The following is a 23,627-nucleotide window of genomic DNA, read 5'->3' as shown; positions in this document are numbered from 1 at the left end:
ATTTTGCAGAATTGTACTTGTCTCTAACTTTCCTGGACTTTACTGTTGACCATGTTACCAACACTATCATGGTGAGGTCCTCTCCATATCAAATCCATCTGCTATCCAGCTTCAATACATGACTGCCGAGCTTCTCTGGCCATGTTTCCACCTGTCTGATCCTCCTCCGATACTCCCCGGATATCGACCGTCTTCCAGGTCGGAAAAACATCCACTGCAGACTTCAATAATTCTACTGCCATAAATTCGATCTGGTTCATGACTCATCGTCCACCGAGGAACTCCAATCAGTTAGCCAGGTCGACTATCGTCAGCACCACCATGGACCGTCAACATTGGGCTGTTTATTGTCCGCTCTCTGACGGGCAAGGGACGTCTCTTCTGAGACCGTAACTCTGAATTTCTTCATTTACCAGAGACGTGGCAACAACCTGAAGACCTTTGCCAGCTGAGTGATGGCACCCCACGCGGGTTTGACTACACCTGTTAGCCCCGTCACACCGGGAGACGGGGAGGTCTCGTGATATTGTATTGCATAACCAGGAAGGTCTCACCTGTCACTGTGTCTGAGTTTACATCTTTTGAGTCAATCACAACTCCAACTATAGTGGCCACTGTGTCCCACCCAAACCAAGCAAGGATTCAATTCTCCACCTTTCTCACACACGCCTTCTCGCTTTCCCCCCAATATCATCCTGCTGGGAGATCTGAACATTTATATGGCCAACATCAATCTCCCACTCACTGAGGATTTCATATCATGTCTGGACAGTTTTGGATTAAAACAATATATCAACTTCTCAACACATTAACAAGGAGACATTCTGGACCTGGCTCTGGTGTCACTCCTTATATCTGCTCAGCCGCTGACCTCTCCATTTCTGGCCGCATGTTGATTTCATTCATTCCGAACCTCAGACTGAAGAGAAAGGGCGAGAGGACGGTGGCCCGAGGGGCCCCGGTGTTGCTGACCACACTTCCTGACACACAGTCCTGCAGGCGCACGTCCTGCGGCCTGCCAGACAGGTGGTCAACAATCCAGGACACGAGTCCACCTGCGTCAACGTCAGCCTCTCACCCAGCAGAGTATGAAGGCACCGGAGATGTCAAACAACTTGACTCTCACGGTGCTGTCCGGCTCTTTGACGACGGCGTCCTCTGTCCCGAGTCGCGGCTGGTAGGCGAAGTGGAGGGGGTCCAGGTGAGGCTTGACCAGGGGCCTGAGCTGCACAATAAATACACAAATAGCCACAGAGGTCTGTCTAATGCAGTTAACAGGCGTTTATTGAAAAACTTATTTCTTGACAATTTATTTATTCACGAATCAACACATCTAATCACACCCAGCTGGGAAATTACGGCCCTCTGGGGCCGGGCGAGTCGTGGTGGCGGTGCTTTGTTCTCTGACCATGCAACCTGAGGCCTGAGATCCCGACACCTCGCTAAGAATCTGTTGACCAGAAGATCGGATCGGTTGAGTCTCGACAGCATCAAGTTAGATTATTTGCTTACATGAAATGAGAGCTGCAGACGTGGTGAAGTGTGGTGATCAGAGAGCCGTGACGGAGGGGGAATATGACCGTGGCAGGGAGGGAAGAAAAGGACCATTTGCGTGTCTTTGTTGTCGGTGATGTGCTGTGGAAGCTCTGCGGTCACTGTTAATGTGTTTGAAGGTTCAACTGAAATGAACTCAGCAGGCGTCGTCTGCGTCACTACCTGTTATTCAGTCTTTTTACAACGTCGGTCTCCGCTCGTGCTGCTTTTCCTCTCCTGCTGAAGTCACATTATTATTATTATTATTTTTTTACATTGCTTGGTCGTATGTTTTTAAGCATGCTTAAAGGCAAAGGTACACTAATCCATAGATGTAGCGTACTGAATGTATCTGGCTAAAGATATTAGAGACTTGCTACTTTGAAGCTTCACCAGTAGGAAACATCTGAGGATTACAGGGAAACATTTTCCCACCATGATTTCCCCCCTTTTTTGTGGAAAATGGATGTTTAGAAGGGTATTTATGGAAAAAAAACTATTTCAAAGTGCTTTTGAATAATCCACCAACAAATACATGTAAATGTAATAAAGATAAAACGATAAATTAAGATGTCGGATTAAAAAAAAACAACAAAACCTTTTATGACATTTCAGGCGAGATTTTGATATTTCCAAATAAAAGCCTCTGACCAGTATTAAAAATAGTTGTGCTTTTTACGTGAAAACCTTTCAAAAATGTGTATTATTAGTTGATGTGAGACAAAAGATTCCAGCACGATGGTCGCTATATTAAAGGAAAAATCTTAAAAAAATGTGAATGCATTGATTTTTTTTTTTTTTTTTTTGAGAAAAGTATGTAATATTTTAATGTGTTTTTTGCTGCCCGGGCTCCTACATGCATGGATGGCTTGTGATGAAGCATCTGCAGAAAGAATCATAAATCTTTGTTCCTTTTACAACATGAATGGACGTCTTGCTTAAAATTTTTCCTGAAGTTCCACTAACTCAAATCTATTAACCTTCTGATACTACATCAATATTCTTTGTTTCATCCTTTGCTGAACTTTGGCAACTAAATATGTGACACCTAAGATTGAAAACATGTTGCATTTGCGTAAATGCGTAAAAGAAAACTGTGTCAAACATGTAGTTGTGTGAGTTTAGGCCACTTTCCATTTTTCTTACTCCCTGTAATTCCTACAGTGACGCTGTGATGTTGACTTCAGGTCTCTGTGGAAGTCACGCCATCTGTTATGAAGCTCCTTGTATCACTGAAAACAGTTATGACTGTGAGTAACATGGCAACATAAATAACGGAGCGCTTTCAGCTCCGGGTAGGTAATCCTTCCTCTTATCGGAGCTGGCTCTGGGAGAGCCGCGCAGACTGATGGATGCTCGGGCAGCTTATTGGCAAGGACAGCTTGCATGCCAGCGTCAACACCGTAGCTGATCCCTGGATAATGCAGTTGGACACTCGCTGTGAGATACCACAATATACAAACTCATGCACACACACACACACACACACACACACACACACACACACACACACACACACACACACACACACACACACGCACACACACAAAGACAGACATGGAGTCACAGAGGATGCTAAAGCAGCATTTCAGTAGAAGCACGCTCACTCTTTTATCTGTGTTTATTGGGACAGCTCTGCCTTTCCTTCTTCCTTGGAGACCACTTCCTGCAGTGTGTCGAGCTGGGCATCGATTCGATTGACAAGGGCCCAATTCAGTTAATGATAATTCAGTGAAGGTGCAAATTTTACTTGAATATAGACGAGATTCTCGAAGAACTGATGCTGTAAATCATAGAAACCAACTCTAACTTGGTGCATTATCACAAATGTTAATGATTATATTAGGAATTGAGCCCAAAGCAATGGAGTGAATATATAGGTTTTATTAAACATGACCTGACCAAAACAAAAATGGAATAATTTGACTTGCAAGACAAACCTAACAACTGTATCGGAAGAGAAACTACGGAGCCCGAGTGACCAGAGAGAAAATAAATAGTAACACGAGGGAAGGAGATCATTTAACTCGTGGCCACGAGATAAATGATCTCGTTCCCCGGCATTATGTTGTAGCAATGGAGGAGCCGGTGGCTAGAATTGAACTCTGCAATGCAGCGTGAGAGAGGTCGGTGTTTTTAGAGTTTAAATGTTAAAGGTTTATATTAGTGTTGCAGTGCTATTAGTGGTTGTTTTATTGTGTTTCTGTGGTTTAGTTGGCCTTGTTAGTTTAGTACATAATGTCCATCATAATATCATTTTTAACTAACTTCACCTCCAGGTCTTGTCCTTCATTATGACCGCAGGCTGAGGTCTGCATGTAGACTGCAGGGGGCGCTCCACCACTATCTTCGACCACACAGAACTTCTTTATAATGAAGCGATACTTTTGTTTCATCAGTAACTTCAGAGTACATCGTGCGGTAAATAAAAAGCGAGGTTTTTCTTAGCGTCAGAACGTACATTTTAATGGCGTTTCATCTGAAAGAGAACTTTTGTTGTCGATCAGCGTGTGTTTACTCGGGTTGCCATGGAAACGGCAGTAGTTCTACCATTGTTCACCGATGTTGAAGCATGTGATTCAGACACATCCAGAAATCAAGTGAAAGGAGTAGAAATTCACAATGTAATGCTCAAACGTTGAACAATACGCCCCAAGCTCACTCCTTTGTGGCAAAGAAGGAGATGCGTGATTCGGCAGGGCAGATTTTGGAGCTGCTGAGATTTACATCCTCTCTTTTTAGGCCAAGATGAGTTTTACGTCTGTAATTCATGTTTCGTTAGAAAACACCAACATCTAATGTGGTCTAATCAAAGTGTACATAACAGCAGATAAGATGAGGATGGAGGTGACGTTAGTGAAAAAAATATAATGCGAGGGAACATGCTGTATTAACTTGAGGTAACGACTTATTATCTCGTTCCCACACGTTATACTTTTTTCTCTGTGGCCACTCAGGGGCTCCGTGAGAAACGGACGCAAAAAGGAATCAATGATTCATAAATGAAAGTAATCAACCAGTAAGTAAAAAGGCCCTGAGTTGTCTGGGTTTTTGCTGCATGTTGGAAACGTCTCGTTAATTCCTGTGAACAGGGAATTTGAAGTATACATACTGAAAGAGCCTCGGCCCAACAAAAGGTTACGTGAAATTCTATTTTGCTCTTGAGACAATTTCATCCTGAACTCTGAACGCTGCCTTGTGTTTAAATTCTGTCGGCCTGTCAAAAACCAACAAGAAAGAAACATCAAAGAAGAACACTGTATCTCCAGTTATCTGAGAAAGCTCCACCTTTGTCGGTTTTTAAAAAAAAACAGTGCAAGACATGGCTGATCAACAACCAAACTCATCAATACAATCGTCCCTTTTAAAATATCTGTTTTTTTTAGAAGGCACTTTACCTATGTCAGACTACTGATTAGTACTACTACTGATTAATATTTGCACTTTATAATCGGTTCTTAGGAAGAATTATTTTATCGTCTTTGTTTTGCCATATTGTTTTTATATGTTTTTATAGTTTCTGTATGTTTGTAACCTTGTGTGGTTTCTTGGGACAACGGATGAGCCTTGTGCTAAATCTGGCATGTTTACAGTAACCTCATGAAGAGATTGGTTATTCATTATCATGCACTGTCCCATCTAAATAAATGAAATATTTGAAAAGGGCTCTGAATTGCAGATGTTATTAATGTAATGAATCAAGTATTTTGGAATGAAGGAGTGTCAAACTGAGACCTCGGCCCAGACATGCCTGTGTTTTGTCACTTGCTGTAGATTGTTTAATATTTTCCTGCAATTAAATGGAACTGATCTACATGTTGCAGATGGAAGAAGCTCCTTTTTGTACTTATGTCAAGTTGAGTAGGTGAGGCAGACATCTTTTTTTTTCTCCCCTCAAGACGTCAAAGACTTGACGCCAGACACGGAGCGAACACTGCGTGTTTGCTTCACAAACACCAGCTTCACTAAATTACATTTGTTTACAACTGAGCAGGCAATTTGTCAGTATGTCTAAGCGAATGTAAGGAAGACTGGCTCGGCTCCCCGTGTCTAATGAATTTCCTCCTACAGAACTAACGTCATTAACGACAGGTAGGGATGAGGCTAATGCAATCAAATCCTGGTAGTAATTACGACTCTCCCCGGCGAGGCCTCGGTAGACCACACCGCTTGGGAAGACGGAGCTCATTACGACTGCTTGTGAGCCGAACAGCACCAGCTGAGCCTCGCCATGACGGAGCACAAAGGGGTGTGCGGCGTGCTTTATATGTCCACAATCAAATGTGTCAAAAATATGTGGATATCTGACCCCTGACTTTCCAGAGTTTAGCTGAACTCTGCTGCAGCCGTCCAAGACTTCCACGACGGACCGCCTCTTTCAGTCACAGAGAAAAGAGAAGGGGATTCTGTTCTGGAGGCGGCTACGCGAGTCCCAGGATTGTTCACGTCCCATGGTCAGCATGTTTACATCTGTGGGAGCAGCTTTTCAGCCATGAAGCAAATTAAATGGAAAGAGAGAAACAGGCTAACAGATGAAACTCTTTTCCAGATTCTGCCAAAATTGACAGAGACATTGGGAATATTGTGCAGCAGCAGGGGAGGGTGCAGGTTCCTCATCAGGACAGATGTTGCCGAGCCAGGTGGACGGGGAAAAGGAGGGTTGTGTAGAAACAGTTCAAATTAAGCAAACATAAAGAGTTTTTTTTCACTTTGTGTTGGAGTTCTGCACTTTGCTCTTGATTATTTTTGCACTTTTTTGTCGAATGAAAACACATATTATAAGCATTACAAGAGTGAACTTGAATGTTGGAAATTGTAAACCAAGTGCAACATTGTTAATCACCACATTGTTTGTTGCTTAGTTTTTTTTTCTTCCGTAAAATTAAAAATGTGTTTATTTGAAGCAAAGTATGATGAAACTTCAAAAAAACTTTGTCCCTCTCTGGCAGTAAAGTTACCCATCCCTACTCCACAGTTTGGAGATGCTGCCTGTTGCTCCAGTTTTCATTTTCTCTTTAGACCTTCTTCCATCACTTTGGGCTTCTTTCTTCCCGGTGTGTTGGTGAGTTTTATTCTGCCCTGTCCAACATGCTGTTTTATTTTCTCGGACTTGAGAGTAAACGGAGCAGCGGCGGGTCGTTTACAGGAAACAGCAGATTTCTTCCTTTGTAAATTGTTTTTTACTGCCCAGCCCATCACTGTTTATATATTTACTAATCGCTTCCTTATTTATTATTTGATTCTTACTTATTTGACATGTTAATGTTCTATTAACATAAAAACGGATATTTCTCCCTCTACGTTAAAAAAAAACAGAAAAATCTTCATTTACACGAACCCTCATGTACACCTGGTTCAGAGCTACTATGAGCATGCCAAACCTGTAGGGGGCAGTGTAACGAGAAGCATAAAGCTTTGCTCGCCTATCAGGGTCCTGGAGAGAACACAACATCACAAATGGCGCCAGTTGTTTCCTGTTCTTTCAGTGAGACAGTTTGTTTGTTTGAACCGATAAACAAATGTGGTATTAAAATATAAAAAAGTGGCTTTAGAATACAAAACAAATGAAGAAGAAGCAACTTCCACACAGATGACCCCGATGCTTACGTCAAATTGTGTCACATATTGTGATGTAAATCTCTTGTCTACCCTCTTTAGATGCAAACGGAGACACAGAGTTTTTCTAAATCTTCACTGAGGCCGGATTTTCAGAAATTGTTTGTGTGGCCTACATTAATGTGTAACTACGAGGCCCCAACGCAAGAAATGTTTCAGCTTTTATCGATACCCGGGTACGTGTTCATGTGGCCTTAAATTAAAAGTATAAAAGATGAGTGGATGGATAACTCAGTGACTCAGAGATAAAATTCCCAATTAGTATTTTCATCCTGAAGCAGACGCCCTGATTCAGTCTCCTCCTTTGTCGACTGCAAAGAATCTACAGACGTGTGAATTAAATCGTTCTTTTCTATTTAAAGGGTTTGTTTGGATTTAAATTGCAGTCTGGCCTTTCTCCCTCGCTTCTGTGTTATCTTTGATTGATCTTTGTACTAGATTGAAATAGGAAGGGCTAATACATTTTCATGCCGTCTTCAGTTTTTCCACGGGCATATTGATACTGTCAAAATGATTAGATTTCAGTTTAAAAACAGTGTATGAAGAGCACTTTTTTTACGGTGCTGCGTAATTCCAAGGTGACACTTTTCACTCCTGCAATCACATGCTGATATTTGCTTTGAAACAGCGAGAATTTAACAAAAGTAAAACGACCGAAGTCGTTAAAAATGGTGAAATATAATGGAACCGTTCAAGTCGGTAAAATATTTTCAATTTCTATGGCTATAAAACCATGAAAATATTGTACACAACATGCAGAAAAGCTCCAAAAAGTTTTAAAAAAGAGACTAGACACTTTTAAAAATCCAACAAAGCGTTACTGTTCTAAATGGCGAGGATGTGACACAGTGTAAGACGCAGCAGATATGGCAGAACTTAACTGTATGTGCTGCGTTGTCGTCATTTTAACTGACAAGTTGTTGGATTTTATTTTGGTGAAAAGTGACAAAAACATCTATTTTGGCCATGAAGGTTGCAGAACTTCAATATTGTTAATATTGTTGTCATACTTTACTTCACCTTTTCAGGCTCATTAGCAATATTTCGACTTCCAATTTGAGACTTTTATTTTGAATAAGAATATTTTGAAAAGCACTTTCTCCTTATTTAAACAATATTTCATTGTTTTGTGGGTTTTTTTTAATGACAAGAAATAAGGCCCGATGTCATCTTACCTGGGCAGACACACATTGATGTGTGACAGAATGTGTCCTCCACATATTTCTTCTCGTGCCCTCAATGCGAGAGGCCGAAAGCTATTCTGAGCCTCAGAGCGCCGCTGATTCACCGTGGTGCACTTTTCCTGTTTTGCGTCCGCCCACTTGCAAACATCAATTAGTGGAGTGACGTGTTTGTGTGGACAGAAGAACGTGTGCAGATGGAGAAGAATACCTCTCTGTGACTTATCGCCACTGTACGCAAAACACTAACAAACTGCACCTCTGCACATGCTTCTCCTTCGTCCTCTTGTCTGTCCCGAAGACAATCTGTTTCCTCCCATTTCCATCACCGACGCCACCCAGAAAACACTGTTGTTGTAGTCTAATGGCACTTCCAGGCCACCGTACAAACCTTCGCAATGTTATTCCTGAATGTGGTCCTTGGAATTCCTCCACGCAGGACAAGCACCGCTTTTCCACGTGACGCCTCGGCCGGCGGACGCCTTCTGGGATGGACGTGACCGCTCATTAAGAAAATAATTAGATTTATCCCAGGCGGGGAGCCGCTTCAACCCGGCGCATCCCCCAAATACGGCTGCTACTTTAACCGCAGCTTGTTTCTGTCCGGGGGACTGATTGTGTCAAATGTTTGCTGGAGCATGGGGGCAAAGTAACGAGGGACTCAAGCCAAAGCACGTTGTAAAATAAACACTTCTTAGCTTTTGGACACATTCCCATTCAGCCTATTTGCATTCCGGGAGAATAAAGACTAATAAAAAAAAAGTATGCGCGGCTGGGTGACTGTGTGTGTTTGTGTTGCGACTGTGGCTGAGCCTGGGTCTGTCTGGCTAAATATAACTAGTGTTGTATGGAACCTCTCCCAAAGTCTGTGGTTACTCCTTCTGGGCAGTTCCCCAGTTGAATATGTGGTGAAATGTGAACAAGGCCAATGTCGGCCTGTGTGTGTGTGTGCGTGCGTGTATGTGTGTGTGTGTGTGGGGGGGGGTGTGGATGTGGATGTGGGTGTTATTCAGAAATAGCATCAAGGACATTTGCCATCGCTGGCTCAAATGCGGCTTTGAAAAATAACTGAAAATAATTAGGACTGACGGGGCTGCCAACATTTGACTCCAGCGATTGTAATTCCCTTATTTTCCCTATACATGCCATGCATTCACCAGCCGCTGAGATTATTAACGTCATGAGTGTAACAAAGACATAAAACAAACGACAAAATCAAAACCCAAGCAGGCTTAAATCAACTTGTATTAAAAAAAACAGAGTGTACTCACTTCTCACCAATGTAAGACTATACACATACACAGTCAAAATTCCTGCACTAAATTGTTTGTTACAGTGTTTTAAGGTTTAGAAGGTCGATGTTTTTCGATCTCCCTCAGTATAAGTGTGAGACATTGTTTACCCGAGGGAGTGTTTTTATTATTAATTTTGAAATGTTCCCCTTTGCCACGTTATAAATCTATATTGAAAACCAAGAAAGGGTTCGTGCTTTGTCCAGTGCTCTGAGCCATTTAGTGTGCATTACTAACAGATCCTATTTTAATATGCAAGCGACCACGACTTTTTAAAGAAGTTACCAGTAAGTATTTTTACACGCTTGCACAAAACTGATCGTGAAGTACTGCACACCTTTTGCATAAGCTGCTAATAATTCACTGTCTGCAGCGTCTTTTGAATATATGTTGAACTGTGTTGGCCTTCCTGCGTTATAAACTTGATGGATTCGCTCTCCGGCCGTCACCACGTCATTTCTCACGGCCCTCTCCGGTTTTTCACTTTCTCTTTTGCCCCATATTCTTCTTCTTTTATCTCTGCTACATTAGAAGTGTCTGTATCTTCCTGCATGTGTGCACGCGCTCACCGACCTCAGTGATAGTATCGGCGTGACACGTTATGAATTTCCCCGGTGTGACGTTATTTTTCTCTTATATTTGCTGGGACACAACAACACACACACACACACACACACACACACACACACACACACACACACACACACACACACACACACACACACACACACACACACACACACACACACATATGCACAAGCAGCCACGTGTGCACACACACACACACACACACGCGCTTAAACACGCCATGAACAAACGCCCTCCCCTCACTCTGCCAAAGAGCTGCTGCAAACAAAGATTAGAGAAAACACATCAATTTATGTGCCGCTGCTCTTTATTTACTCCGGCGCCGGGGCTCCGGGCGATAGGACTGCAAACACCCCGTCCCACCTTTCGACTTCTGCAGAGCCGCATTACAGTCGAGCTATCTCCTTCGATAAGTGCCGCGCTGATTCCTGCATAATTGCGCTCATTAGAGGACCATCAGCCGGACTTTACATAATGAGCACTGATGCACTGGACACAAAGACGCGGAGTTTCAAAGACCTTGGGCCGACTCTGTAGTTACAGTAATGACAATACAGTCGTGATCAAAGTAATGACACTTTGATGAGGCCAATTAGAGCAGAACCTTTGTTCTCCCCCTATCAGTCTGTCCGCGGCCCACTTTACATGTACCTCTTTGTAACGCTGTGCCCCTGCTGACCCCATGGAGTAAACGCTCTGAGATGGTTGATTTTGTTTTTGTTTTTTTCTTTCCTTTTTTACCTTTTTACCTCGTGACTGTGTGTCACACACTGTGTGTGTGGTGCCGCGATGCTTGTCGACAGGATGGGATTAAATGAGTGCATTTCATCTGCTCCCTTCCAGGGTCGCCACAGCTGATCATGTGATCCACCAGTTTGATTTGACACCATTTTTACCCCGGGTCCTCTTTCTGACACAGCCTGAGTTGTTCTGGAGGTTAAAAGAGTCATATTATCCAGCTTTTCAACACTTTCACATGGTCTCGTTGGTCCAAATACATTTTATACAAAGTTTATTGCCCCAAAATCCAGCTTTTCCTTGATTATCCCCCATTTGAATATTGAATCATAGGAGCTGCATTCAGAATCTGCTGTGTCTGTGTGAGCCGGACTGGCTCCGCCCACACATGTCCGTCTTGGGAAGAGGAGGAAGTACTTCCTCTCGTGGTGCCATGTGCCAGAGCAGAGCTGCTTAATTGTAGGACGGTCAAAGGGAGGGCCGACCTTGGTTGAGATTGGCTGAACCCCCGATGACACTTTATAGGGTTTGATTGGCTGGTTGGAGCAACACACTTTTTAAAAAACTGAAATAAGCCAGGGAGAGAGAGGACAGACTGTCTTCACTTCTGGGGCGTCAGTCCGGATATGGGGACGATTAGTACTGTTGGAAAATCATTAGAAAGATACTTTTGCATAATTTGACCCCTTTAAAGGAGTCCTCACCTGGAAATCACATTTTCCCTTGTTAAAATATATATTGTTATTGGACCTCAGTTGAAATCTTTTTGGGAAAGGGTTCAAACCAGAATCGCCCACAAGGGGGCGCACCCAAAAACAGGAGAGTTTGATTGTTCTCCTCTGTTGTCATCAACACAGGAGGCTAATGTCATAAACCCACCTCTGTTAAATTTGGGGATTTATTGAGCAGTTATTACATTTTGGGTTTCATAAAAAGAAAAAAAGAAAAAATTATTACATTTTTGGTTTAGCATTTTTGTTCCATTATTGACTTGTTATTACATTTTGGGATTTATTGCATTATGTTTTATAACAATTTGGATCGTTGTTCCATGTTGGGCCGTTGTTACATACCGGGCTCTAAACAAGCGTCCTTTACCTGATGGCAGTTTTGTGATCCAGGTGAGGTCAGCTGAGACAGAGACACCAAGGAGTTTGAAGCTCTCCAGTTCTTTGTATCTTTGTGACGTTCTTGACGTAATGTCAGAAAAGACGATTCTGCTAGAGACCTTGTCAGACATTAGGTTTTAATCGCAGCAGTTTTCAAAAAAAAAAAAAAAAAGCTTCCTGAGTGGTGTTGCAGGACAAAAACATGTACATCGGTTTGTACATTATGTTATGTGGGTCCTTATTGCAGCTTTTGGGTTTGTTTTTCTTTTCAAGCAGGCTAATTTGAGCCAGCGAGCTAAATGGTTTGGCAGGACTGACGGGAGGTTGTGAGGACTACAGAGGGTTTTTTATCATTCACTGCCAAAGAGCAGTATTGCTTAAAGCTTTTGAGAAAACGGCAGATAGAACCTCTTGAGTGCTCCCAGATTGTGTGTGTGTGTGTGTGTGTGTGTGTGTGTGTGTGTGTGTGTGTGTGTGTGTGTGTGTGTGTGTGTGTGTGTGTGTGTGTGTGTGTGTGTGTGTGTGTGTGTGTGTGTGTGTGTGTGCGTGCGTGCGCGTGCATCACAGACTGCCTTTACTACTTTCGTCTCTGTGTACGAATGTGTGTGTTTGGGTGTGTATGTATGTCTAAGCGGTTTGTGTATTTACGTAAATAACTCGCGGGAAAGACAAAATGCCAGCAGCAGAAATGCACAGCTGTGTGTATTTCAGGGACTATTTTGGTTTGGGTTGGTTTTTTTTTCCCCCTCAATGCTGATGTCTCAATCCTTTAGAGTTACTGTAGACTACCTGTTTATTTATTTACGAGGATAGTAGCTGCATATAAAAACAAACAGCTCTTCTTACCGACTGTGCGTCCCTGAGAAAGCTGCTTCTTCTTCTGTGACCACGGTGCTTTCCCTGGGAATCCTCCTTTGATGGCTTATTTTCTCATTCATGTTGATGATGGTGGAAATATTGCACTTTTGCTGCAGAGTAAATTGGGAACCAATGAATTGTTTCCGTATTACTGCATGATGGTATTTTTATGGCGTTGTACTGTTTCAAGCAATAGCTCCTGTGTCCGTAATCCTGCTGTTCTAATAAGAACCTTGCTTCTTCAGCTCCTACATTCCTGAGTCTGCCTGTCTGATTTAGACGCCGCTTGGCTCAGATCCTCCGCCGAGGCAGTGCAGCTCCTGCCGCAGCTTTTTGGCTCGCAGGGCTGCACAGCCAGGCGGGCAGGCGGGCAGGCGGGCAGGCGAGGAGTCCCCACGAGTGAAAACAGCTTGACAGAAGTGCCTCGCTGTTCCTCAGAGACCCGCTCTGCGGCACTCTGTCTCCCCCAAGTGGAGGCCTCTCGGCAACCCCCTGGACCTCCACCGCCCGGCCTGGCTGCTCCACTGTGTGTGTTTAGCCTTTGATTTGGGTTTCCTAATGTCTTAGTGTTCATCCATACCAGGTGTCAGTGTGTTCGGGGAGCGCGGGGCCACAGCCGGGTTCAGAATCCGCTCAGTCCTCCACAATGCTTTGAGAATCTGGAGTATTTCTGCCTCGGTGTCCTCTGCTGCTATCGGGCTTCGACAGGGTGGCTGTGTGTGCTTGTTGAGCCAGGCAAACCCCGGCTGGGGAAAAATGATAGCTCCATGCACAGGGCACAAGTCTCACTGTCTCATTCTTTTTTCTTTCTTGCTTTGTTTTACATGTTAACACCAGGCTCACTTAAAAAGAGACGGATTTTCAGACGTTCTATGGACGTCTCCCTCAAGAATATTGGTCCTTTTTCCTTTCTTTAGTGTTAATTGCCTTTTCCTTCTATCTTCAGCTATGAAACGTCCGTTCAGCCCATCGTCTCTTCCAAACACCGAGCCAGACCGGAGGGATCTCGGCGCCGGGCCGGGTCTACCGGCGGACAGCAAGTCTTGCTGCGACACCCAGGACGAGCGTGTAGTGTCAGAGGAGCAGTCAGCAGGGGGCGCCCTGCATTCTGCCACCCACCGGCCCAAACGGGAGAGGAAGCAGTGGAGCTACACGCTGTGTGAAGTCTGCAACATCCAGCTGAACTCTGCTGCACAGGCCCAGATCCACTACAATGGAAAATCCCACCAGAAGAGACTCAAGCAGCTCAGCAATGGCAAGACGCCAAGCAGCACAGGTAGGCCTCCAGTTGTTTGTTTACACTCGCAAAAATGAGATAAAAGCAGAACACGGGATGAAAAAAAGAAAAAAGAAAACTGTGCTGCTGGATTTTTTTTTTTTTTTAAATTTTTTTTCAACTGTGTCTCACACAATAGAGTCATGCAGATTAACAGAATCCCACTCACTGTTCACAGTACACGGTCACCAGCCTCCCCGTGCCAATCCCCCCGTACTTGTATTCAATAGGAGTCAAACAAATTGGATTCTATTTGCTGAAATGTGTTGAGACGGAGCCTTGGGCTGGGGGTACACACACACACACACACACACACACACACACACACACACACACACACACACACACCCCGGTGAAGCAGAGCTGAGGGAAGTCGGCGAGCGAGAAGCTAATTAAGTGCTGGTTGTGTTTGATGGTTGCGTTTCTGGGAGTGAAGCGGCCGGAGTCAAGTCGGACATTTTGTCATTCCGGACGCCGCCGTGTTTTAGCACGTGGCTACAGGGAAATCAGCTCCTTGCTCGTTCTGTCTTCTGGCAAGATTTTTGCAGCCTTGCCCAAAGAGTACGTACCCGACGACACAAAGCAATTAAACCGCACAAAGATGCGGGCTGATCGTGACCACGTTACAAGAAAGAATACTTGAAGTACTCATGTACTGTACTGTGTGCAGCTACATGTCGATCCGCCTTGAAAGACACAAGGGCCACGGGTCGCACAAGGCGGCTCATCTCGCCGGTGACAGGGTGAAACATGATGATTGTGTTTGAGCACAGCAGGTTTCTGTGGTAGAAGTCAAGTAGGCAATCACGGCACGCCCTCTAGACACACACACACACACACACACACACACACACACACACACACACACACACACACACACACACACACACACACACACACACACACACACACACACACACACACACCAGACGAAAGGCTTTGCATGATCATACCAATAGATGCGTGTGTGTTTGAGGTTTCGCTCGTAGCAATTGAAGCCACAATGTTCCGCTTATTGAAAATCAATGAAAAGGTTTTTCCTTTTAATGACAGGTGCTTCAGCTGATTAATACACTTCTTGCAACATTCATTTGTGTGATGCTGGAAAATGGACATAATATTACAACAATGGCTTTTTTCTCTGGAAGTCCCCCAGACTGACTCCAAGCAAGTTTTGTTTGATTACTTGGTATTATGGCGCTGCGCGTCACGCACTGCTATGGCAGCCCTCCCACCGATGGTGGCGCTGTGGAGCTTCGGGAAAAAATGGCAGCAATCATGTACGCGGCCATATTGGCGGCCATTTTGATGGCTGCAACCGGCGGCTCTTGTCCCAACCTGCCACCAAAAAGGAAACAGGAAGCAGAGTTCTGCTTTCGGGGCGGCTGTGGTTCGGTTGGTTGACTAGTCGTCCTTCAATGATTGTAGGTTTGATCCCCAATCATTACGGTACATATGTTGAAGTGTCCTTGAGCAAAACACTCAAACTTTAAACTGATGCCAGAGGGTGGATAAAGGGCCGTAATGGGACAGGTTCTATTCTATTCTATTCTATTCTATTCTATTCTATTCTTCTGTATAATATATTGTGACTCTCTATCTGACTAAACCATCAAACCTACTGGCATGTGCCATGTTTCAGCACTGAGAGCCTCATTTTTAGTTGATAACCGCATCACTAAAACGGAAAAAGCGCTTTACTACTGGTGAGGAGTTGATCCTGCCGGGACCTTTCAGGAAAGGCTGCAGCAACAAACGTTTGGGCTGATTTCCAAAACCAGTGCCACTAATGAATTTCTATTGAACGCAAAGTTTGGAACTGCTCTCATGCGCTGATTGATTCGTTAGACATCCGGCACCATTTGATATGACAAAAGTATAGTAGCAGGCTAACCTGATAGCACCAACAATTACAATCGTAGGGCATTTTATTAAATAAAGTAGTAGGAATAGACCTAGAATAAGGAAATATAGCCGGGTAAGTTTGTGGAGTTCAACTTGGATGGACGTTTCAGACCCGTTTCACATCACTGATCACTGTGAGCATTCTGAGTCGACAAGTCTTGAGTAATTTTATCATCACATTGAAGTAAAATGAGCACAAGTGCGCCTTTATTTTTTGGAGCTTCTTTGAAAGATATGCTCAATGAATTCATAGCAGTGATGTTGATCAGGGTTTCAAATTATTTATAACGCAGATAATGAATCCGTTTTTACCTCTTTTGATGCCTTAGAGTCCTTGAACATAACTTATCGCTCACACTCATTTCAGAGCACAAGAACTATCAGTTCTGCTTCCTGTAAGATCCTACTTCTGGGAGGAAACCTCCTCACCCTTAAGTCTAGTTTTGTTCAGGGATTCGATGTTTGTTTGGGCCTGGAAAGACATGAATACTTTACAAAAGATGTGTATTATTTATGAGCGGGAATTTGCAAGTCCACCTTCCTGAGTGTGAGTCCAGGGTTAGTTGTAATCGGCTCTCGATATTTCTCTTGACTCAGCAGAGCAATCAATGAGATTTTTGCTTCCTAACGACTGTTTCTTTGTCTGAGCAAATCGAGTATTCCACAAAGCTTGTTCTTGTTAATTCACCTCTCCTTTCTTTCTTTTTTCATTCCGCAGGCGTCGGTGCTTAGTAATGCAGCGGCTAGAAATCTGTAGTTGGCGTTAGGATGATTACAAACCAATCAATCGGAGGCAAACACGTCAGCAGTCACCTTGCAACCAGATGTAATCTCTGTTTATATGTGACTTAAATGGAAGATATTTGGAAACAGACCGTTTGCCTTTACTGTTTCCTGTTGTTTTTTGGGGGTTTTTTTTCTTTCTTTAGGTGTGACGGCATTAAAATGCAGCACATCAGCCGGCGTGCAGCGAACTTGTAAAATTTTACAGTGCAAACTTTTGTCATGCACACGGGCCGTGTGTTGTGGAGTCTAAATTCTCTGTTTTGGTGCACTGCTGCAGGTGATGCAGACTGCATATAAAAAAGTGTGTGTGCGTGTTTGTGTGTGTGTGTGTGTGTGTGTGTGTGTGTGTGTGTGTGTGTGTGTGTGTGTGTGTGTGTGTGTGTGTGTGCGTGTGTGCGTGTGTGCGTGTGTGCGTGTGTGTGTGTGGGCGATGCAGGGCATGCTGAACTGTTGTGTTGTGCAGATTCTCTCTGACACGCAGTCACAATCACGCAGCCTTATCTCTGCTCACCTTCTGCTGACTCCCCCAGGCAGCCAGCCCTGCTGTGTCCTCATCTCCACCACAGCTTCTGCGCTGTTGTTTGTGGGACCGTGTTATGTACGTGTGCATCCCGCTTGTCTGGTTCAGATATTTTTAGAATCTTTTTTCTTTAAACGGTACATCTCCTGTTTTGGAAACATAATGCATCCTTCGGTGCATTTGTGTGTATGTCAGCCCACATATGCCCCTTCTGCGCCTGGTATGGATGTTAATTCTATAAATAGAGACTAAATAAGCTGATTTAAAAGAGTGGTGTTTGTGCGAATCGTCTCCATGTCGGCGTGTGTTCGTCCCTCTGCTTCATTGAGCTGACAGCAGGCCCAGAATCTCTTTCTTCCTCTTATCTCTCCATTCTTTTTCTCCCATCGCTCCTTCTGTCGTGGATGCTGGACATGTGGACTGGATACGACAAGATGAATTGGTTCATGATGAAGAGATTTCCCCTTGTTACTGTGAAGGAAAATGTAACATGAGATACTTGTAGAAAAGGATCTAAATTATGTCCTACGAATGAAATTTAAAGTGTGGGTAAGTACAAAAGGAAATCTGTATTTATCAAACATGTGTATGTGGTTCTTCCACACGCCAGTAAATCTTCAGTGCCGATAAATCCCACTTGTTCTTAGTCAACATGCTCCTGCAGCTCTGAGCTCATTTGGCTTCAGAAAGGCCTCCAATTAACCATATATGGCAACAACACGCCTCTTTATAAATGTATTTGGATGGTTTCAGTTCCGGCACTCGGTAGAGCGCATACCTTCACCAACGCTATATCCATCACCATGGAAACCAGTGGATTTACAAGGTTGCATCATTTGTCATGGTCGTCTGAATTGCTTCATGTTGTTGCAATGTTAAGGTTAAACGATGTTCTGTTGGTTCCCATTCTTTTTGCGGGACTTGCTTGAGTGAGTTGGCACGCGATTGGCCGAGAGCAGAGAAGGAGGCCGGGCGGGGAGCAGAGTTAGCAGTGTGCTCGCGGGCGGATGACGGCAGCGCCAGCCCTGACGGACGGGGCACCACCGCCCTTCAGCATGTCTCTAAAGGAGTAAATATCTCACCACTCCAGGATTTTGTTCGCTCCCTAAATCTGATGACAAATCATCCCTGATCCGTTCATGCAGTTCAGGTAAATAGTTTTTGCGAAAGGTAGGTAAAATATATACATACATATATACATATATGACACAAAAATATAAACCAAACACTTTTTGTTCAGAAAACCAGTCAGTATGATTGTAATTATTTTGTAATTTAATATGAGTGACGTGGAACCCACGTGCAAAAAAAACAACAAAAAAAACTCTGCTTCTACTGAATAGCCACTCTTGTGTTCTCAGCAAACAGAGCATCCTGCACGTTGAAAACTCGTTCCCCGCAGAGTGAATGTTTCCCCAAGTCCTGCAACAGCACAAGATAACCCATGGAACTTACGTACCTTTGGAATACCTGTCACAGCTTCTTTTATTGTCTTTCACAACACATGTCTAACTATATGAAATTACTAATTGAGCATTTTTAATTCGACAAAACTGGGGACATATGTGGCGTTTGAGCTTGTTCAGAACCTGCTGTGATACTCTTAATGCTTTTTATTTGTAGTTCCTCCGTTCTAGCAGTAGATCATGAGCGTAAGTGTCGCCGGAGTCGTGCTTAAATTTACGCTTATTCCTAGAACAAGTTGAATTGCTATTGGAATTTAAAACTAGGTTGTATTGATATGACAACTTCCCAGCACACATTCGCCTCCCATGCTTGTTGGAAATGATAAAAGAAATATTTGAGTCTTTAAAATTACACAATTGTGGTTCAAACACATGGTTGTGTTCCAGATTTGATTGGTATTATAGGTAATCCCACCACCCCACTGCGGCAGTGGAAACACCCAGTAATACTGCATTCATATTAATTATTGTAAATAATAGGAGTCAACAAGTGATCAGCTTCATTAGACATTTGACAGTTTTTCACAGGAAGCAAAAAATGAGGGAGAATTATGTGGAAATACTCCAATGACCATTTTTTACTTGGCACAGACCGTGAAATATATGTTTAGTTTATCGGTAGACACAAGATGAAAAGTATTGTTACCATTTAAAATTGATGAAAACTTCATTTTTCACTTGTCACAGTTCTTTCACGAGTGCTAATGTCGGCTATATCTCATCCTGTCCGCACGGGAAAACAACCGCATTGCTTGTAATATTTCAGTGACACCGCCGGAGGTTTGCAGCCGGAGAAAGAGCAGTGCAGATGTTTTACCGATATCGGGACATAATTGTGTATTTGACAAATGTGTTCATCATCTGTGGTGAAAACTTCTTATGAAAGTGTTGCAAAGGACGGTTTTACCGATTTCTCCATTTTGCTTCTAACCAGTAATTTAGATAGAAGCCGATGTGCTCACAGCCAAACTTCAAGTGGAGCAGAGATGATCGTTTTCCCGTTTTCATTTAATCTCATTTGACTATATTTGTCTCCTGAGGATGATCTTGCTTAACATTCACCCTGGTTCTGATCTACGTCGTGGTGTGAGCTGGACTACACCCACTCAGGCGTGTGTTCATAACACCCCTCAGTGACTTGAGTATCTGTGCTTCGATATTGCTCATAGATATGGTTTGCTTATCAACGTGTTAAAAACTACCTCCTTGTGTGTTTTACATCGATGTACATCCTCACAGATGTTATAGATGACTCTTTTAATAACAGAAAAAAAAAACGAAACGTTAAGAGATTTTTACTTTTATTTTTTTAAGTTTTGGAAAAAGTTATGGAACTGCAGATTCCATAATAACTAGAGTAGATGAAATTAATAATATCATTTTCAAATAGAACGATATTTCAGCCTCTGGTGTCATGACATAAACTTTCTGCTTCCAAAGTGGGTCAGATTTGAACTTCTGCACATGCGCGGTGGCCAACATGAAATTTAAATCTGGATACTAAGAATAAATATGTATAAATATGAGAAAAACAGTTACTCTGTATTGTATTCTTACACTCACTAGTACCTACGGTCCAAATATCCTAACGGCAAATTCGGCGCGTGCGCAGTAGATTAAATCGAACCCAATTTTGACGCGTACCATATTTGCCATGACACCAGGACCGTGGGTACGCCACCGCTGGGAGCAACGATGGAATGAGCTCTGCCATGTCTGCTTCAAAGACGAGTGGCTTTTAGATTACCAGTCACGGCGGGCAAAAGACAACGATCCAAGTTGCCGCTGAAGTGCAAGATGATAAAACTTTCGACGTTTCCAACATGTTGTTGGCTGATGCTGCTGGCGCCGCAGGTCCCATCGGTTTATGAACGCTGGCGTATCAAATACATTGATGAAGATGCTGCATGTCCACCACCAAGTTTAGTGGGAGCTTTGTTACTTAAGTTTACAGTCAATTTATTCTGCTGAAAATGAGCAATTATCAATTGTTTTATTATTCTTTTAGAAGTGAACAGATGCACTACAAATATATATATATATATATATATATATTTTTTTTTTTTTTTAACAGTGAAGCTGTGCTTTGGGTCGTGGACATTTGGTGAAAAGTCTTTGTAACTAAAAGGGTGAAAACGTGTGTGAACCCTGTATTTAGCACAAGCTATTGACAGGCGTTCCGTGCATCGCAGCGCAGGGATAATTCAGGAGGAAAAGCATGAACAACCCTCCTATGGCGTAAACCAAACATGCGATCAAATCGTCACTTTGAAAGCAAATTCCATCCGACTAATATTATAATCTATAGAGATTTTGAGGAAGCTACTTCAGTTGTTCTTTCTCAACATGGGAATCGTCACAATTGTAGCTGATCTGAGTCAAAAAGTCAGAGTGTCGCCTGTACAGTTTTATAGTTACCTGCTACACCGCGAGATGCGCATCGTGTACGTAGTCTTGTCTTCATCCGTCTTAGATAAATCAATGCAGCCAACAAAATCTCGATCTGCGGTTTGAGGAGAAAACGTTGGCGTGGACACAGTCTAAACTATTGTTTTGGTTCAGTGCTGGAGTCGCTTTGATTCTTATTCCGACTGTACTTATCGGTGCACAAACCCTCTCATTGCACGACCACAGATTTGAAGCCACGATCAAAAGATGTGGCCGATCTAGTGTCACCTTCCATCAGGTTTGGAGACGGGCTGAATGCAGCTGCCTGTGTCTGAGGGTGTATAGTGCTGAGTTACTGTTAATCAGAGGCTGGAGTCGTGCACTCAGGTTGCCTTGGAGATAAAAAGCCCTGCAGACGGGCGAAGGGGCGAGGCAAACGACAGGACAACGCACCGGGAACGAATCTGATGAGTGACACACTGAAACTAAACAAAATACACAATCGGTTTCTTCCCACTGACACACTGATGAGGGTTTTTTTTTTTTATTCCTCCAGCCTAAAGTAGCTCATGGTGTTTTAACTGGGACGCCTCACCAGTGTGTCAGACGAGACGTGAGTCTGACTCTAATCCAAACTTCAGATCCCTCGCTCTCGCTAATACTTTAACTTGCGTGACGTTTATGAAATTGGAGTCTCCTTTAATATCTTTGCTCGGCTCCTTGTCTTCGCTGTGCGTGATTCCTGTCATGCACTCACTCGCATGTTTGCTATATGGCGTGTGTACTTCATGTGTACATGTGTACTTCACATTAGCGTGAAACGCTGCCTGCTCCGATTCCTGCAGCTTCTACCCCCCCCCCCCCCCCAAATGAAGTGGAAAATACCAGGCCCTTGGAGGGAGTTATGTCTTAATCCCGTATAATTAGCACCAGTATTCATCTTGGCCAAGGGCATGAACCCAAATATGAACAAACCTACTCTTCCTTGTACATCCCACACACACACACACACACACTCACACACACACACACACACACACACACACACACACACACACACACACACACACACTCACACACACACACACACACACACACACACACACACACACACACACACACACACACACACACACACACACACACACACACACACACACACACACACACACACACACACACACACACACACACACACACACACACGGTTGAAGGTACAGCAGCCTGTCCTGATGTCACCCAGTGATGCTGAGGATCCATAATTCTAAAGGTTGTTTACATTTTGTGGCAAACTTTTATTTTTTATTTTTTTTTTTTAGCTTTGGAGTTTAGTACTGGAGATGTCCAGTAAACATCTTTTTAAACTTTTTTTTCCTTTTCCTGTTCGGCAGCTTAGGCAAACAATAGTATGTGATAGAGAGTGTTTCAGCGTCGGAACAGTTCTTGCTCTTTTTTGGAATCTCCTCCTGTTGCTGCCTTGATTGGAAGCTGGCATGGCTGCTGGACATGACCGGGGTGGGAACGCAGAGAGAGAGAGAGAGAGAGAGAGAGAGAGAGAGAGAGAGAGAGAGAATCTTCTCTTCAAGAGAAAACTCAGATGACAATTCACATTTCTTCTTCTTCCTTTTGATTCGTGCATATTCTCTACTCTGTTCTTCGTCTGATTTATTATTTTTTTCCTCTCTGACTCTGCTTTAATAAAGCGTGGGGAATTGGATTAAAAGCAAGGGTTGTCTGCATGATTGCATTTGCACATCTGCATTTATTTTTATGCTTCCTCTAGATTTTCATATTTAGTATCCCCCCCAGCAGGGTGGAATGTCTTCTTTCTCTCTCTCTCTCTCTCTCTCTCTCTCTCTCTCTCTCTCTCTCTCTCTCTCTCTCTCTCTCTCTCTCTCTCTCTCGCTCTCTCTCTCTCTCTCTCTCTCTCTCTCTCTCTCTCTCTGAACATACTTACGCATCCTTTGTGTTTTGTCTTCACATCTGTTCTGATCACGTTTCATAATACCAGGAAATACTAAGCGGGACGAGTAATCGTCTCCATTTTCTGTGGGTTTCTATACGTGTCCTCAGATATACTCTGCTTTAGGCTGTAGTCATAGTTAGGAATTGCAGGGGCATCCTACATTTCATTTTTTTGGAGCCTCCCACAACATTCATATAGTAGTTCAGCTCTTGGCTCCAGCATCCTGCAACCAGGTGGGAGTAAGATGGATTTAAATTCTACTCATACCTTATCGTTAACAACAATTCTTGTTTTTAAACATAAAAGAGAACCCAGACACTTCAAACGCTGGCGAGGTTATATCAGAGACTGCACTGACCTATTTTTACATTTTCTTTAAAAAAAAAAAATAATAATAATAAAGAA

The 23,627-nt window shown here is 43.3% G+C and overlaps 1 protein-coding gene across 2 annotated transcripts in view; it reads left to right on the top strand.

The window, feature by feature from the left end:
- The window catches only part of znf385c (zinc finger protein 385C), a 165,002-nt gene that overhangs the window by 42,063 nt on the left and 99,312 nt on the right, over positions 1-23,627 (top strand). For both annotated transcript variants that reach the window (XM_080487170.1, XM_080487171.1), the window contains exon 2: positions 13,862-14,191. In XM_080487170.1, coding sequence (XP_080343296.1) covers positions 13,862-14,191 — 330 coding nt within the window. The remainder of the gene's footprint in view (positions 1-13,861; positions 14,192-23,627) is intronic.

Source organism: Lipophrys pholis (genome assembly GCF_963383615.2).
Source record: "Lipophrys pholis genome assembly, chromosome: 19".
NCBI lineage: Eukaryota > Metazoa > Chordata > Actinopteri > Blenniiformes > Blenniidae > Lipophrys > Lipophrys pholis.
The sequence above is the reverse complement of the archived record's forward strand: the minus strand, read 5'-3'. Positions and strand labels throughout refer to the sequence as shown.